Below are 15,890 nucleotides of genomic sequence, written 5' to 3'. Positions count from 1 at the left end.
TCCAGGGCAACCATATGGAGTTAGTCAATCCTCAGCCTTGTTCAGAGAGTTGCTCTGGGTTTCAAGCCAGCCCATTTAATTAATTGCTGGATGGACAATTATACTTGCCCAAACAACAAAAGAGGAACCCAAAAGATCTATCAAGCACCTATCGGACGGCACAGTGGCACAGCTAGTAGAGCCACTGCCTCACAGCGCCAATGACCCGGGTTCAATCCTGAGCTGGGGTGCTACCTGTGTGGAGCTTGGATGTTCTCCCTGTGACTGTGAGGGATTCCTCCAGGTATTCTGGTTTCCTCCCAAGGACGTGCAGGTTGGTAGGTTAATTGGGCACTGTAAATTCCCTTTTTGTGTAGAATCTGGGGAGAGTTGGTGACAGTGTGGGAAGACTGAAAAAAAATGAGATCAGTACAGGATTAGTAAAAATAGGTGTTTGATGGTCAGCACTGAAGGTGCACACAATGTGCATGTTGGGAATGTAGTGTTTATGTACCTGGACTAGTGGAACAGTGGCTATATTACTGGATTGGTAGAAAAGCAGTAATGTGCCTTGCCCAGATAATAATGAATATCATTATATTAATGGAATAAAAATCAAGATATCTGGACCAGTGATATAGGAACTCCAAATGAAATCTTAACCTTGGTATTCTGAGAAGTTGAATTCAATGCAAAAACCCTAGGAATAAAAGGTTTTCACCAGCAAAGTGACCATGAAAGTATGGAACTGCTATTGTAACCTAATTGGTTTCCTTTAGGAGGGAAACTTGCTGTTCTTATTTGGACTGATTTTTATGTGACTCCAGACTGACCCCAATATGGTTGCCATGTATTAACAAGCCATTGCAATTGTATCAAAGGTGTTACTGAGTAGTTCAAGGTGGTGGTTATTTCCACCACCTCCATAGCAACCAGGGGAGGGCAATTAAGGCTAACCTTGTGTTGGAGAATTCTCATCAGGAAATTGGATTATACAGTTGCCAGCAGAATTCATATTCATGCCAATGTCAATTCTTCATTGCATTTGGCGCCACTTAAAAACACCATCAATGTGCACTGCACATTTTATTTCCTCAACAGTGGAAACTGGTTCAAAGTCAGGATTTACAACCTATGTTAGTGGCAAGGATTTTCACACTATGGAAACCTGTGTGATTTCAAGGCATACCTCTGGAATATCTGTAGGTTATCACTGTTTCAAATGAGTTTTATCAAATAAAAGAATTCAACTACCAATGAAACATCATTGACCTGAAATATTAGCCTTGTTCCTCTCTCCACAGAAGCTGCCTGACCTGTGTACTTCCAACATTTTCTGTTTCATTTTAGATCTGCAGTAATAATGTGGAGGATGAGTTGGCAGAATATTTCAATATGTTTCTTCTCACGTATGTGAACAAATAAGTAAAGGATCAGGCTAATTTATATCTCATATGGTGCAATGAGATCTGAGTAATTAATAGCTGTGGCAAAGGGACTCTGGGGAAGAGTAAATGAAAATATGATAGAATTTTATATTGCGCTTGGGAATAACCTGAAAGTAGACTGAACAAAGTAAATTATGTAGATATGGTGGGTATGTTGGCTAAGAAAGATTGGGAAATTACATTAGAAAATTTAACAGTAGATAAGAAATTACAAATATTTAAACAAATAATTTGTAATTTGGAACAAATACTCGTTACTTTAAAGGATTAAAAAAAAGCCATGGGAAAAATGGTCCAACAATAGTTATATGAAGTTAAAGATAGAATTAGATTAAAGGAAGAGGCTTATAATGGTGTATTAATGAAGTCTGAGCTTTGGGAGGATTTTAGAATTCAGCAAAGGCTAACCAATATGTTGATAAGAAACACTGAGAATAGAGTAAATCACAAGATATACAAACAGATGGTAAAAGTGTCTTTCTATTGACATGAGCAAAGGAAGAGATAAATAAAAGGAAATATAACCAGGAAGAGGAGAAATATAATGGAGAATAAGGAACTGGCAGAGATACTAACTAGATCTTACGTCTACAGAATTAAAATAGGTAAAAATATTAGTAATGGGACTAACAAAGAAAATACAATTGATTTCTGGACCCAAGGCTTACACCATAGAGCCTTGGAAGATTTGGCTACAAAGATAGCAGATCATTAGCTTTACTCTTCCAGAAATCCCCAGATTTTGGAATTTGCTCATGATTTTAAGGGAACACTGTTGTTCTGGAAAAAATGGAGAGAGAAAACAGGGGTCTGACACCAGTGGTTGGGAAAATGTATCAGAATCTATTGTGAGGAACATTGTAATAAAGCATCTGAGAGATATCATAGCACGATTAAGCAGAGTCAACAAGGATTTACGAAAGGGGAAATCTTGTTAAACAAGCCTGTTTCTAGTTTTGAAGAAAGCTCATTAAACTGAAACGTTAACTCTCTCCACAGATGCTGCCTGACCTGCTGAGTATTACCAGTATCTACAATTTTAATTTCAGATTTCTAGCACCTGCAAATTTTGCTTTCAGCTGCTCTTCGATTAAGGTTGTGGGCACGAACGTGGCAGATGGAATATAATGTAGACAAATATGAAATTATATATATGGGTTGAATATTTTTTATTATTACTGAAGGAGAGTGATGAGAAAATGTAATTCGGAGTGACCTATATACTGTAAATCGCAAAAACCTAACATTTATGATCAGTAAACAATTGGCAAAGTGAATGAAGTTGGGCGTTATTAAAAAATATGTTGGAATATAGAAGGCCTTAGATCACACACAAAGCAATTAATATCATTTTGGTCTCTTTACCTATGGAAGGGGATAATTGCTTCAGTGGTAATTTAATCAAGGTTCACGAGGCAAACTTCTGGAATGATGTATAGGTTTTTGAGTCAAGGATTATGGGGAACAGGGAGGAAAGTAGAGCTGAAACCAAGATCAGATTATCCATTATCTTGTTAAATAGTGGTGCAAGCTTCCAGGGCTCTGTAGTGCCCAGGTGAGACCATGCCTGGAATATAAAGTACAGATCTGGTCTCCTGACCTAAGGAAGGAAATTCCAATGATGGATGGGTGCAATGAAGGTTCACCAGATTGATTTCCAGTACTGGAGATTTCTGTTTAAGGAGAGATTAAGCAGACTGGGTCTATAGTGAGTTTGAGAAAATGATGTGATCTCATTAAAACAATAAATTATTATGGGGCTTGACAAAGTAGATGAAGGGATGATGTTTCTTCCTGGCTGGAGAGTCAAGAATCAGAGGTCACAGTCTCAAAATAAAAGGTCACCCATTTAGGACTGAAATAAGAAATTTCTCCTCTCAGAGGGTGTTGAACGTTTAGAATTTTTTTTACCAGAGAGGGCTGTAGAAGCAGGCAGAGATAAATGGGATTTTGGATATAAAGGGTATCCAGGGATGTGGTATCCAGTGCAGGAAAATGACACTGAGGTAAAAGATCAGCCATGATCTTGTTGAATCGTAGAGCAGGCGTGAGCAGCTAATGTTGCTGCAGGGTTGCTTCTTCCTATTACTTATAAGGAAATGTCCTCTTGAGGAAACAATGAACAGGCTTGACTACAACATCTGGATTAAAGAAGAACGAGAGCTGACCTAATTAAAATAAAAGTTGTTGAGGGGTAAGGCATATAACTTCTGGGAGAATGCTTTCCCTGGCTGGGGAATCTAGAACCAGGATTGATGGTCTCAAAACAAGGAAGATAGCCACGTGATGAAGAAATGTCATCACTTCATGCACAGAGGGCTGTGGATTTTCAGTCATTAAGTATACTAAAGACAGGTACATAGATTTTTGGATATTAAGGGAATCAGGATAGGGAAATGGTGCAGGAAGGTACAGTTAGGGTAGGAGAGCAGCCATGTCCTCGGACAATAGCAGAGCAGGTTCAAATGACTGAATGACTCACTGCTGCTATTTCTAATGTTGTGACTTAGTTGCATTGCTCCAATTCTGAACTCTTGCGCATCCTTATTTTAATGTCTCCAGCATTAGTGGCGATGAAGTTTAGATGCCAAGGTCCCATGTTCTGGAACTCCCCACCCTCCCTAAATCTCTCCCCCCTCTCTTTCCTCCTTTGAGACACAGCTCAAAACTTGTACCTCAGTGTGACATTTTGTTTCAAAATACTCCAATGATGTGCAAAGTGATGTTTTAGCGCTATAAAGGTGCTAAACAAACATTGATCATAAAATAGTACAGCACAGGAACAGGCTCTTCAGCCCACAGTCTGTGCCAACCATGCCAATCTAATCCTATAAAAGGACAGGCAATGGTCGGCAAGACTGCACAAGGTCCATATCCCTCCATTCCCCGCCTGTTCATGCGCCTGTCCGATTACCTGTTAAATGTTACTATCGTATCTGCTTCCACCTCCTCCCCTGGCAGAGCATCTTATTATTGGATCACGTCAGGCAGGAACAGTGCTAATGCACAGCTCTATCAGTGTAGCTATTACCTCTGTTCTACAAGAGACTCTGCTGGTGGCAAGCATCTGACCTTCACTCAGTCTTGTTATGATGCATGTAGATGATTTTGATCAACCTCCCACACAGCAGCCCAAGGCACAGCAAGGCTGAGGCAGCAGTGTGGCTGTGTGTATGGTTTAAATATTCATGCCTGTGACGGTTTTTATGCTGTTTCCCCCAGTTACTTTCATTATTGGCAACTATTTTTAACAGTCGACTTGAAGGAAAGAATTTCCCTCCTTTCCCTTCTCCTAACGTGCTACACGTTAGTGGGTTACATGTTTGGAAATGTGTTATTTGGGATTTCAGCAACATTACGACATGGAGGGCCATTTGACCATCAAGTCAGTGCTGACTCTAAGCAAAAGCAATTCAGCTCGTTAATCTCTCACCCTTTTCCCGTAGCCCTGCCATTTGTGTCCTTTCAAGTATGTATCCAGCTGTCTTTTGAACACTACAATTCAATCTGCTTCCACTACACATACCATAGTGCACTCCAGAACCCAGCCACTCACAATGTAAAAAAGTTTTTCCTCACATCACTTTTGCTTCAGTTTCTATCTACTCTGACTAGACCCTTCATCATTTCAAATCGTTCTGTCAGATCCCCTCTCAACCTCTTCCATTCCAAAAACTCCAGGTTCTTCCGTCTATCTGAACGAAGTCCCTCAATTCTGAAATCATTCCAGCCCATCCCTTCTGCATCCTCTCCAAGGATATCTTTCCTGAAGTATGGTATTTTGAACTGGACAAAATACTTCAGCCAAAACAAAGGTTGATCGTGATTCCTTTGCTCTTGTATTCTATGCCTCTCTTTATAAAGCCCAGAAACAAATCTGTTTTTCTTTAATAATTGATTTTTCAGCCTGCCTGACCCTACCAACAACCTTAGGGGTGGTACAGTAGCGTAGTGGTTAGCGCGATGCTATTACAGCGCCAGCCATCGGGGTTCAATTCCTGTCGCTGTCTGTAAGGAGTTTGTACGTTCTCCCGTGTCTGCGTGGGTTTCCTCTGGGTGCTCCAGTTTCCTCCCACGTTGCAAAGACGTACGGGTAGGCTAACTTGGGTTTAAAATTGGCGGCGCAGACTCATTGGGCTGGAAGGGCCTGTTACCACGCTGTAAATAACAGTTAAAAAAAAATTTAAAAATATCCCCAGCTCTCTCTTTTCCTGCACTGTCCTTGAGTTTATATTGCCTCTCCTTGTTTTTCCTGTTGAAGTATAACACTGTACTTTTTTCTGCACTGGCTCCTGCCATGTGCCTGCCCATTCCATCAGCCTGTCAATTTCCTCTTGAAGTCTATTGCAATCCTTCTCACAGATCACTGCCTCCAAGCCTTGATTGTTTGCAGATTTGGAAACTGATTCTTACTATCTGAGCCCATCATTAATATTTATTAAGAGAAGCAGTGGTCCTGATGGTGACAGCTGGGGAACGTCAGTGCGCACTTCCCTCCAGTCTCAGTCCCTGCTGACTCTCTAACCATGCTGCTACTGCCCTTTCATGGGCTTCAATCTTAATGGCAAACCTATAATTCAGCACATCATCAAATGCTTTATGGAAGTCCATATACACCACATCCACAGCATTTCCCCCACTGACCCTCTCCATCACCTTTTCAAATCCGCTATCAAATCAGTCAAATTTGGCTTGTCTTTAATAAATCCATGATGACTTCCTATGACAATTCACATTTGTCCAAGTGACTGCTAATACTGATTGTTATTAACCTTGGCTTACTAAGCCACTTAACAGCCAACCACATTAGTTGGGTCTGAAATCGTCCATAGGCGAGATCAGCCAAGGATGGCAAGTTCCTCCCTTGAAGTACATTAGTGACAGTTTTTTTTCAGTCATTGTTCTAAGACTAGTTGTGGCTTTCAGAATTCAATATCATATTCTCCAACTTTAGGTAATTCACTTTCTTTCTGTCTGTAACAAAACTGGCCATTTCTATCTGTCATCATTTTGACAGTTTTTCATTCAGTCTAGTCTGTTGGACATTTCTCAGAGAGTTGCCATGAGTAACATATTACACAGACAAAGAAGCTTAATCTGATTTTAACTGCTATTTAACCACCACATCTAGTCATCTGGTCTCATCCTTTCAGAAATATCCCTATCCCTCCCCCACATTCGCTACTACTGAAAACTAACCTGGTTTCTCTCTTTCATAGTTCTTCCAGCACTTTCTGTTTCTGTTTCAGATTTCCAGCATCTGTAATTTTTTGATAAGACTATTTGTTCTTTCCAAAAACCAGATTATTAATCTAAATTCCACAGGGGCATGGCGGGATTTGAACTCAGGATTCAGGTGCCCAGTAACTTAACTGCTGCACAACTACCATACCTAAATGATGAAACTTTGGTTTCCAAACTAGATCTTGGCAGTTCTCATTGTGAAAGGGCCATAAGGTGACAGAGATGCCAATAATATAGACTGTATAGACCAACTTTGTTTGAACCAAGATATCGTTATCATAAGGAGCAAGGAAAATTTCAACTACTCCATTTGTTTGCTATTTTCCCCTCTGCTTGTGTAGATTTGATCCAGTAATTAACAGGAAGAAGCCAGCTGTATTCAAGTAATCTTGTCCAGGTATTAGAGGAGAGTTGCTTACCCACTTTTCTCTGCTTCTCCCCGTATACTGCAGTCACCTCCTGCAGCTCCTGGTACTTCCCGGCTAAGCGCAGTTTGCCGGTGTCCAGCAAAGGCTGCATGCTGAGATTATCCTCGGCCATCCTCCGGTTATTGGCTAGGGTCATCTCCCGCTCCAGCTGGAGTGCCTGTAACTAAATCAGAAACACATACGTTAGCCCCAGAGATGCACTAATAGCTCATGCAGAGCATGTATTCTCAGTGCCTTTTCATACTGTGTGTTATCCATAGTGGTGGTGCTTTGGGTGACACACTTAGACACATCTCGGATTTTAAAATGTCAGTCTGTGTGCTCAAAGGTGATTACTTTATCACTGCTACACCATTGTATTGGTGATAATGCTTTTAACCATCCACTTCTACTGACTTTATACTTTTCAGAATGGCATGTGGTTTGTTGGTTCTGGGTGGTTTTGCTGAATGCAAAGCTTCTTGAAGAGAGAGAGAGAAAAACAGCTTTGAATGAATAATCACTGAAACAAAATGAACATTGAAGTTTCTTCACATCATCTAAAATCTCATGGCTTAAGAATTCCATAGGAAGACCTTTGGTACATTGCTCAAATGCCAATCTCCATTGTTGAACCAAAGCAGCAGGAAAGGGCGGGAAGGTTCGACAGAGCAAGTAGGTGTCTAGCGTATATGATGAAGCATTAACAAACCTTTGGTTGCAAGGGGCGAATAGCGGAGTCTCATTCCTTGGGTAATCAACACACACACACACACACACACACACACACACACTTTTTCCAGCAGTAGTTATCAGGGCAGGAACATCGGTTGTTGCTCCTAGGCGGTTTGTGCATGCACGTGTCTGTGTGTTGATAAATGTGAGAGTGCATGCATTTCTGTGAGGCAGGAGGCTGGACCAGCTTGTCCTACAGAGTTTATGGAAGTTGGTGACTATTGGCTCTTGTTTTAGGATTTAAATGGTCAGTGTCATCAGATAAGGTATTCTACATGTTTATTGAAGTGTTTCATAATACAAGCAGTGATAAATCAGTAATCACATGATACAAACTTACTAAAATAAAACTGAAAATGCTGCAAAAATATTCAGCGATGAACGAGGACAGACAGACACAGAATGAAAAGCAATGCTGGTTGTTTCCAACATTCTTTGCAACAGATTTCCAGTAAAAGCCATGTTCTGTACTTCACAGTTTCAGCAATTTACATTTGTGCAGTTTCCTCAAAGATACATGTACAGAGTATGCACGCTTTTCTCACCCATTTTTGAACAAGTACAGATTTGGGATGTGACCGACTTTTTTCAATTTCCTGTGCCTTCAGGTGCAATGAAAATGTTCCTTGTGCAACCAATCAAAACCCACTAGTAATAATCTTTCAAACCTCACATTAACACACTTCTAAAGAGTACACAGGAACAAAGGGATATGGGCATAGGACTTTGAAGGTAGCAGGATGCTGGGTTTCATAAAGAAACTCAGACAAGAGCCCAGGGGCATTATGTTGAATCTTTATCAAACACTGGCTAGGCCAAAAGTGGAGTATTGTGTCCTTTAATTGCACACTTGAGAAAGGATGTTACGTTCTAACAGAAGGTGCTGAAGAGATTCACAGGAATATTTGGAGGAATGAGGGATCTATGCTGCAGTTTAGACTGGAGAAGCTGGGGTTTCTCTTTGGAGCAAAGAAGTGGAGAGGAGATCAGACAGAGTTGCACAGAACCATGGCATGTTTGGATAAAGTAAATGGAGGGAAGCTGTTCCTATTAGGTTCAAGTACCAGGTGACACAGATTTCAAGGGAAGGGCAGAAGACAGAGTAGATCAAGGATGGATCTGGAAGTGGAATGCAAGGAAAAACATTTAGTTTATGCCAAGTGTGATTATAATCTGGACACTGCTGTGTGTAATGGCAGTTAAAGCAAGAGTCATTTATGGCTTTCAAAAGAGAATTGGATCGGCATGAGGGGAAAATGCATGGGGAAAGAGCAGGAGAATGGGTCTTAAGGAAATGGTTTACATGGAATCAATAGACTAAATGGTCCATTGCCCAATATTGAACATACACGTGTACACGTGTGCCAGATTCCTATTTACCAACGTCTACACTTCAATCAATTCCCCCTACTGATGTATCACCAGATTATGAACGGAAACACCCTGAGCCTCCTGTTGCATGTTTTGTAAGTTACAGCAACCCTGTTTGGCATGAGCATTTTTATTAACTGCAAAGAAAAACAGCAAGACATTCCATGCAAAATTAACTGTCTGAATATGAGAAGGAAAGAGGAGTCTGACCTCTGCCTCTAACCTATACTATTCCTTAGCAGCTCAACACAGCACCTCATTGTCAGGACATATCACAACCTTCCAGACTCAACACTGAATTCAACAGGTAAACAGCCAGAAATCTGCATTTAATTCTTTTCATTTCCTCTTCTGCTAATTTGAAATTTGATTGGCTCCTCCTACTTCCATCCCCAACAAGGGCACCTTGTTTTATTCTCTAGCCTTGTGCACCCTATTTCAACCAGCTTCACCATCTGATTCGTTCAGTCTCCTGCCCATCATCCTATCACAGACCTTCACTTTTGTTCTTTCCACTTATCTCCTGTTCTTGACATCTTAAAATTTGTTTTATTTCAAACTTTCCCCAGTTCTGATGAAACATCACTGTTTCTCTCTCCACAGATAGTGCCTGACCTGCTGAATATTTCCAGTACTTCTTTGTCTTTATTTCAGATTTCCAGCACCTGCAGTGTTTTGCTCTAGTTGGCTGTAACTAGCTCATTAATGTCATCAGGAAAAAGATTGGTACATTGTTGATTGTGGTGAAGGGTTTAAATTGCAATGAATATTAGCTAAAAGTGGCCAAATTAAAAGTAAGCAAGATCAGATGCAAAGGATTCCCTAAATATACAACATAACAGCACAGTACAGGCCCTTTGGCCCACAATGTTGTGCCGACATTTTATCCTGCCGTCATGATGTGGATTTCACTCACAGGAGGCATAAATAGACATGATCATTACATAGAACAGTACATATGGAGCAGTTTATCCTGGAAATGCATTGAGGCAGGGAGGTTAAACAGACTGAAGGCAATTGGAGACATTTCTGGCAGAGATAGGACTGAGGGTCCTGTCAGAAGACGGGTGAGTGTTACTGATCTTTCAAATAGGGATGGGTTCATTTGGGTCACTGTCCTTTCCTAAAATCATTCATAATATTGCCTGCTTCCTTTATCTTCCACTACAAATTAATTGTCTGGTTAATTATTTATGTTATTGTCTGCCAGAAAAATCAATCTCTTAATTGTCGATCTGCATGGATCACTTCTCACAGCTCATTACTCACAAACAGGCAGGGGCTAACACTGTATCACTGAAGCATGGGCATCATGTGGATGTGAGTGTGGAGGATGGGAGGCCATTTGCCCTGAAGGTATAGGGTGGAATCTCCTTCTCTGCTGCTTGTTTCTTCTCTCTCCTCCCTGCAGCCACCAGTCCTTCTGTTGGACAGGAGAAGGAAAGCTCAGGACACTGTAGGTAAACAGTAGAAGGCCTCAATGTATTATTTGCTGCCAATATAGAGTTGGATTATTTCATCTGTTTTATTTTTGGATCTAGGAGCCCCTGGAAAGCCAGAATTTAATGTGACCTCTAATTGCCTTGAGAATCCTACAGTCCTGGTGAAGGTGATCCCTCAATGCTATGTGTAGAGAATTCCAGGAATTAGACCCAGCATCTATGAAGGTCTAGCGATACTTCCAAATCTGGATGGTGTGTGACTTGGAGGGGAAGCTGCAGGTGGCGGTGTTCTCATGCGCTTTGACCTTGGTGGTGGAGCTCATGGGTTTGGGAGGTTCTGCCAGTGTAGCCTGGGTGAGTAACGACAACGCTTCTTGTAGATGGTGCACACTGCAGCCACTGTGCGCTGGTGGCAGAGGAAATGGGTATTTAGGGTGCTTGATGTGTTGCCGACCCGAGCTTGCTGCTTCGTCCTGGATGATGCTGAGCTGCTGGAGCTGCACTCGCCGATGCAGATGGAGACCATTCATTGCACCGTGCTCTTGACTTGTGCCTTGCTGGTGGTGAAAAAGCTTTGAATGTCAGGAGGTGAGTCACTCATCACAGGATACTCAGCCTCTGACCTGCTCTTTTGACCACAGTATTTTTGTGGCTAGGGCAGTTGAAGGAAAATGCAATATGTGGACTCTTGCTCAGGTATACTCATTTTCAAACCAATTGCTCACAGGTACGGAGTGTCAATGGTCGATTTTACTATAGCCAACATAATTAAGTCCATTCTTCTCCTCGCCCAATAAAGAGTTCACTGTCTGGCTAATTCTACAAAGCATTGATGTACCCCAACCAGTTGAGGACATCAGTTGCAACAAACCTGCTTGGCATGAGGGTTATTATTAAATGGACAGAAAAATGGAAACGTTGGTTTCTGCTGAGAAAGAAAAAGCAGTCTTAATAGAACTGATGTGTAAAAGATCCAAAACCATTTCAGAGCAGTTATATTTAAATATCTCATTGACTTCACTGAATGCAAGATGGCAGTCAGAATCAAACATATAGTGCTCCTATTGGACCATGCCTTGAGCATCATGTTCAGCTGTAATCACTGAGAAATAATGGAAGTATCCAGGCTGCAGAGGCAGTGCAGGGTGATCTCCAGGGCTGGAATCTGAGTAATGAGATAAGATGATGGAGGGAGCATCAGGTGGAGATTTTACAAAGGAATAGAAGTTTAAAAATAATAGCCTAGGGACATCTGCACCAGATTCAAATGGTCAATGGTTCAAGAGTAAAAGGACAATTCAGGACGGAAATTCAGTGTTCCTCTTTGAGGTTCTAGAGGTGATTAAAGTAAATACCCAATATGGATCATGGGTAAAAGAAGTTGTGCAAGATTGTTGCTGACACAAAGAAACTTTGAGCAACCAGTCGGGCAGGGTGAAATATGCAGAAGGAAAGGCCATTGGGACAGAGCAGGATAGTAACATGGGAAACAGCAGATGCAGGAAATCTGAAATGGGAGATGCTCGAAATATTGAACAAGTCCAGTGGGATCTTGTGCTCCCCTATCCTCATTAAATGCCTTCTATCTAAACCACCTGCAGGCAGATCAGCCATTAACCAGCCTTCAGCACCAACATTTGTATCATTTCAGTCTCCACCCTATCACAGGCATCGTTTGCACTCTTCTCCCCCCCCCCACCCCCCCACCCCACAACTTAAAACATGCTTGTTTTCTAACTTTTTTCCTCTTTCTGATGAAAGCTTGTTGATTTGAAACTTTAAATCTCATTTCTCTCTCTGCCCTTGAGGTTCAGGTACACCTCTGGAGGTGTAAATCCTGGAATCGTTTAACAAGCAAAAAGATGCAGCAAGGGAAGAGAATGTACAGTTGTTAAGAATGGATGAATTATGGGATGTGCAGAATGATCTTCCTCATCCATTAAGATCCTGACAGATTTAAATGTCTTTTTTTTAAAGAGCAAGTCAGATCAAAGTAGGCAGCAGAATTGAATCAAAACTAACAGAGGTCACAAATGCACATCATGAAATTAGATGGATAGCTCGTACAGGAATTAAATTTAATCAGAATTTCATCACTCTTCATGATAGCCTTCACAAACTGTAGCTCAGTGTGACCGTACACACCCCCAACAGCCCTTCACCACACCACCTCCAGCTATGCCTGCACAGTGAATCCGTCCGGGAATTCATCAGTCCGAAGTGCTTTAACTTAACAACCAGATCTGCAGGGCATTCCTAATTCTTGGATACAGATATACAAGTGAAATTGGGTAACAAATTAGCACTCTTTTCATTGAAGGCTGCTGGAAAATGTTCACGTCATAATTTTAACTATCTTATCTCTTGCAGCTTTAGAGTTGGTACTTCTCTCTCCATGTTGCTCCCCATCACTTGGTTAAATCCCAGTCTAGGACTGAACTTGGACTGCACTGGAAGATGCACTATCCTTTGAATTAAGTGTGAAGCTGTGACCCTCTGTCTGCTTAACTAGATCTTGAGCAGTAGCAGGATGACTGCTTTGTGTTTATCTTCTCCCATCAACAGGCACCAAAACACAGGCCATTAACTGGTAAGAATAACTGCTGCATCTTCTGAGAGGTAGTTGAAAAGGTGCTATATAAATGGAATGCTTTGGTATTGCATTTTCTGTATCTATTTCTCAAGTCCTCTCAGTTGATATTTATTCTAATATGCAGGCCATCTCCAGGTTAAGAACATTTGACTTGTGGACACACGTGCATACAAACGAGCTCCCATGATACTAAGTTCAAAAGTCTGACAGACAGTCATTCCTACAAACAGCAGAACTAGTTTCCCCTCTCTCCAAGTTTAGTAATTGTTCTTTCTTGCCAGTCTTGTGTGATTTATTTTTTTGATGCCATTCATTACAATACTGTCGAGGTATGGTGACCGTTTTGAGTGTTTTGTTTTTGTGTATTTTCCAACTTGCAGACAAAAATCCATTTATGGATATCTGTAAAAACATGTGTTGCCCAGGGACAGGCTGTATTTTAGTAATTATTTACACTCCCACATAGTTTCTCTTTATCTAGTAGCTTAATTTAGCCCACATATTGTCCCTAATTATTCTAGTAATGTTCCTTTTCTGACAATATGGAAACTATGATTATTTGCCTTTATTTTTCTTGGGGATATAATTCCCCTGCAGTCTCAACATGTTTCCCACATTTTTTTCCTTCCTCAGCGGAACCATCTTTTAGTGATATTTCCTAGTCACAATTGGCTGAAGGGCCATGCATCTGCTGACTGATTTTTGTTTCCACTTGGACAGTGTTCCAGGTCATTACAGCTCAAGGTGTGAACAAAGTTCACCCTCTCTTCCCTTGGCCTAAAACTTCCCCTCAACCTTCCTTGCTCCAAAGAGAACAAACCATCCTCTCCAGCCCAACCTGCAATAAAATTGCAGTCTCCATTTGGAAACTTTTAGAGATGATGATTCAGTCCATTTTTGAAAAAGAAAATGATTATCTCATTCACATTTATAATTGAGAAAGATTATGGTAAATTTGTTGTGCACTGCATCTTCCTCCTCTGAAACACTTTACTGAGGGGAGGGTACAGTTAAGTAATCACCAGTTTATAGAGGAAGCCTCCACTCTGAAAGTCTGCCAGAATTCCCAGTAGAGAATGTTAATGATGTGACTTTTAATGTTGTATGGATAGCTGTACTGCTCTTCTTGTTTTATTTGAATTGTCAATTCTAAATCAACTTTTTTCATTCAGAGGGCAGTGAATCTTTGGAATTGTCTACTGGAGTGTTGCGGGAGCTCAGTCCTTGAGAACCGTGTCCTAGATCACAGACAGCATCAAGGGGAATGGGAATAGAGCAGGGAAATGGTGTTGAGATCGAAGATCAGCCATGATCTTACCGAGAGGTGAAGCAGGTTGAAGTGCCCACTCCTACTCCTGTCACCAGCATGTAGTCAAACGCACCTGTTCACTTAACACCTTCTACCCAGACAATGAAAGCTGTTGAACAGCTCAAATGTGGCTCCAGCAACAACATTCGCACTGGGGCACCTTTTGAACGTCGGTGCTTGTTAGCAGGAGTCTCTCGGGCCAAAGGAACCCCTCGGCCGGCACACTCCGGATTCTTTCCGTTTCATGTAGGGTTTGTTACATCTTCAGCGTTGAGTACCGCGGTCAACCGAGTGGATGCTACCGGCAACTGCAGTAATCTCCACTCTTTGTTCCAAACTAAGACCGGAGTTCACCTGCCCCGGTTCTCAGCCGCTCTGCATTGCTCTGGCTCCCAGTCCCTTCTCCACCACGTCCCATCACCATGCCTCCGTCCCCCTCTCCCTGGATAATAGGGTTTCAAACATCCCTCAAAGCCTTTTTATTTTCAATAAATGCATGGCTTTGATCTGCAAGTATTTGTTAATCTCTCCTGGCCCCACACCGTCTGCCGTTGACAGGGGGTGTAAATTCAATGTTGTGTTGAAGAGGTTCCAACGCCGGGGTCTCCGCCGTTCACGGGCTCCTGTGCTGCGATTTATTACAATGTGACTGGTGTTTCTATCCCCTACCTGCGGACTCAGCTGCACCATCCTGGCCAGTTTCTCCTCGTCCTCCAACACATCCTTCAGCTGGCGGGTGTTGAAGATGCCGAAGCGGTCCCGGGACATGCTGCGACCGGTCTGCCACCGGAAAGGTGAGCGCCACGGAGTTAATAGCGGAGCCGGACCATGCCAAAGGCAGCATCCGAGACACGGGGGCAGCGAGCCGGGGCGGAGTGTGTGCAGCGGGGCGGGGACTGAGAACCGCCAGCGGCCGCCAGGTGGGGCTGCAGAGGCGGTGAGCGATGGAGCAAGGTTCGGGGGAAGATGTTGACCTTAAAGAGTGCAACATGTTGCTTGGTTAGTGCAGGTTGCATTTGCATTGCGCCTGCAACAGGGGCATAATCAGCCGTAGAGATACGTGACCAGGCGCTTGCTTTTTTTAAATTCAGTTTTCACTGAACAGGCCACCACTTATTGCCCCTGGGGAGGTGGTGGCGAGCTGCCTTCTTGAACCGTCTCTCTGGTGAGATGCTCTCTCTGGGCTCTGGGGAAGGAGTTCCAGGAGTTGGAACCAGACACCACGAAGTCAGGAAGATGTGGATTCAAGATTGGCTCGGAGGTAGGAAGCAGAGGGTGGTGGTTGAAGGTTGTTCCTGGGAATGGAGGCCGGGGACTAGTGGGGTGCCGCAGGGGTCGGTGTTGGGACCCTTGTTATTCGTT

The 15,890-nt window shown here is 42.3% G+C and overlaps 1 protein-coding gene across 1 annotated transcript in view; it reads right to left on the bottom strand.

The window, feature by feature from the left end:
* Positions 1-15,412, bottom strand: part of vps37d (VPS37D subunit of ESCRT-I) — a 29,577-nt gene extending 14,165 nt beyond the window's left edge. Inside the window, exons 1-2 of the mRNA XM_052035964.1 lie at positions 15,198-15,412; positions 7,091-7,262 (exon numbers count right to left, since the gene is read on the bottom strand). Of these exons, the coding sequence (XP_051891924.1) occupies positions 7,091-7,262; positions 15,198-15,296 (271 nt within the window). The 5' untranslated portion in view covers positions 15,297-15,412. The remainder of the gene's footprint in view (positions 1-7,090; positions 7,263-15,197) is intronic.
* Between the last annotated feature and the right edge of the window lie 478 nt (positions 15,413-15,890).

The sequence above is a fragment of the Pristis pectinata genome, chromosome 21 (assembly GCF_009764475.1).
Source record: "Pristis pectinata isolate sPriPec2 chromosome 21, sPriPec2.1.pri, whole genome shotgun sequence".
Lineage (NCBI taxonomy): Eukaryota > Metazoa > Chordata > Chondrichthyes > Rhinopristiformes > Pristidae > Pristis > Pristis pectinata.
Note: the sequence above shows the minus strand (reverse complement) of the source record. Positions and strands in the feature narration are given on the sequence as shown.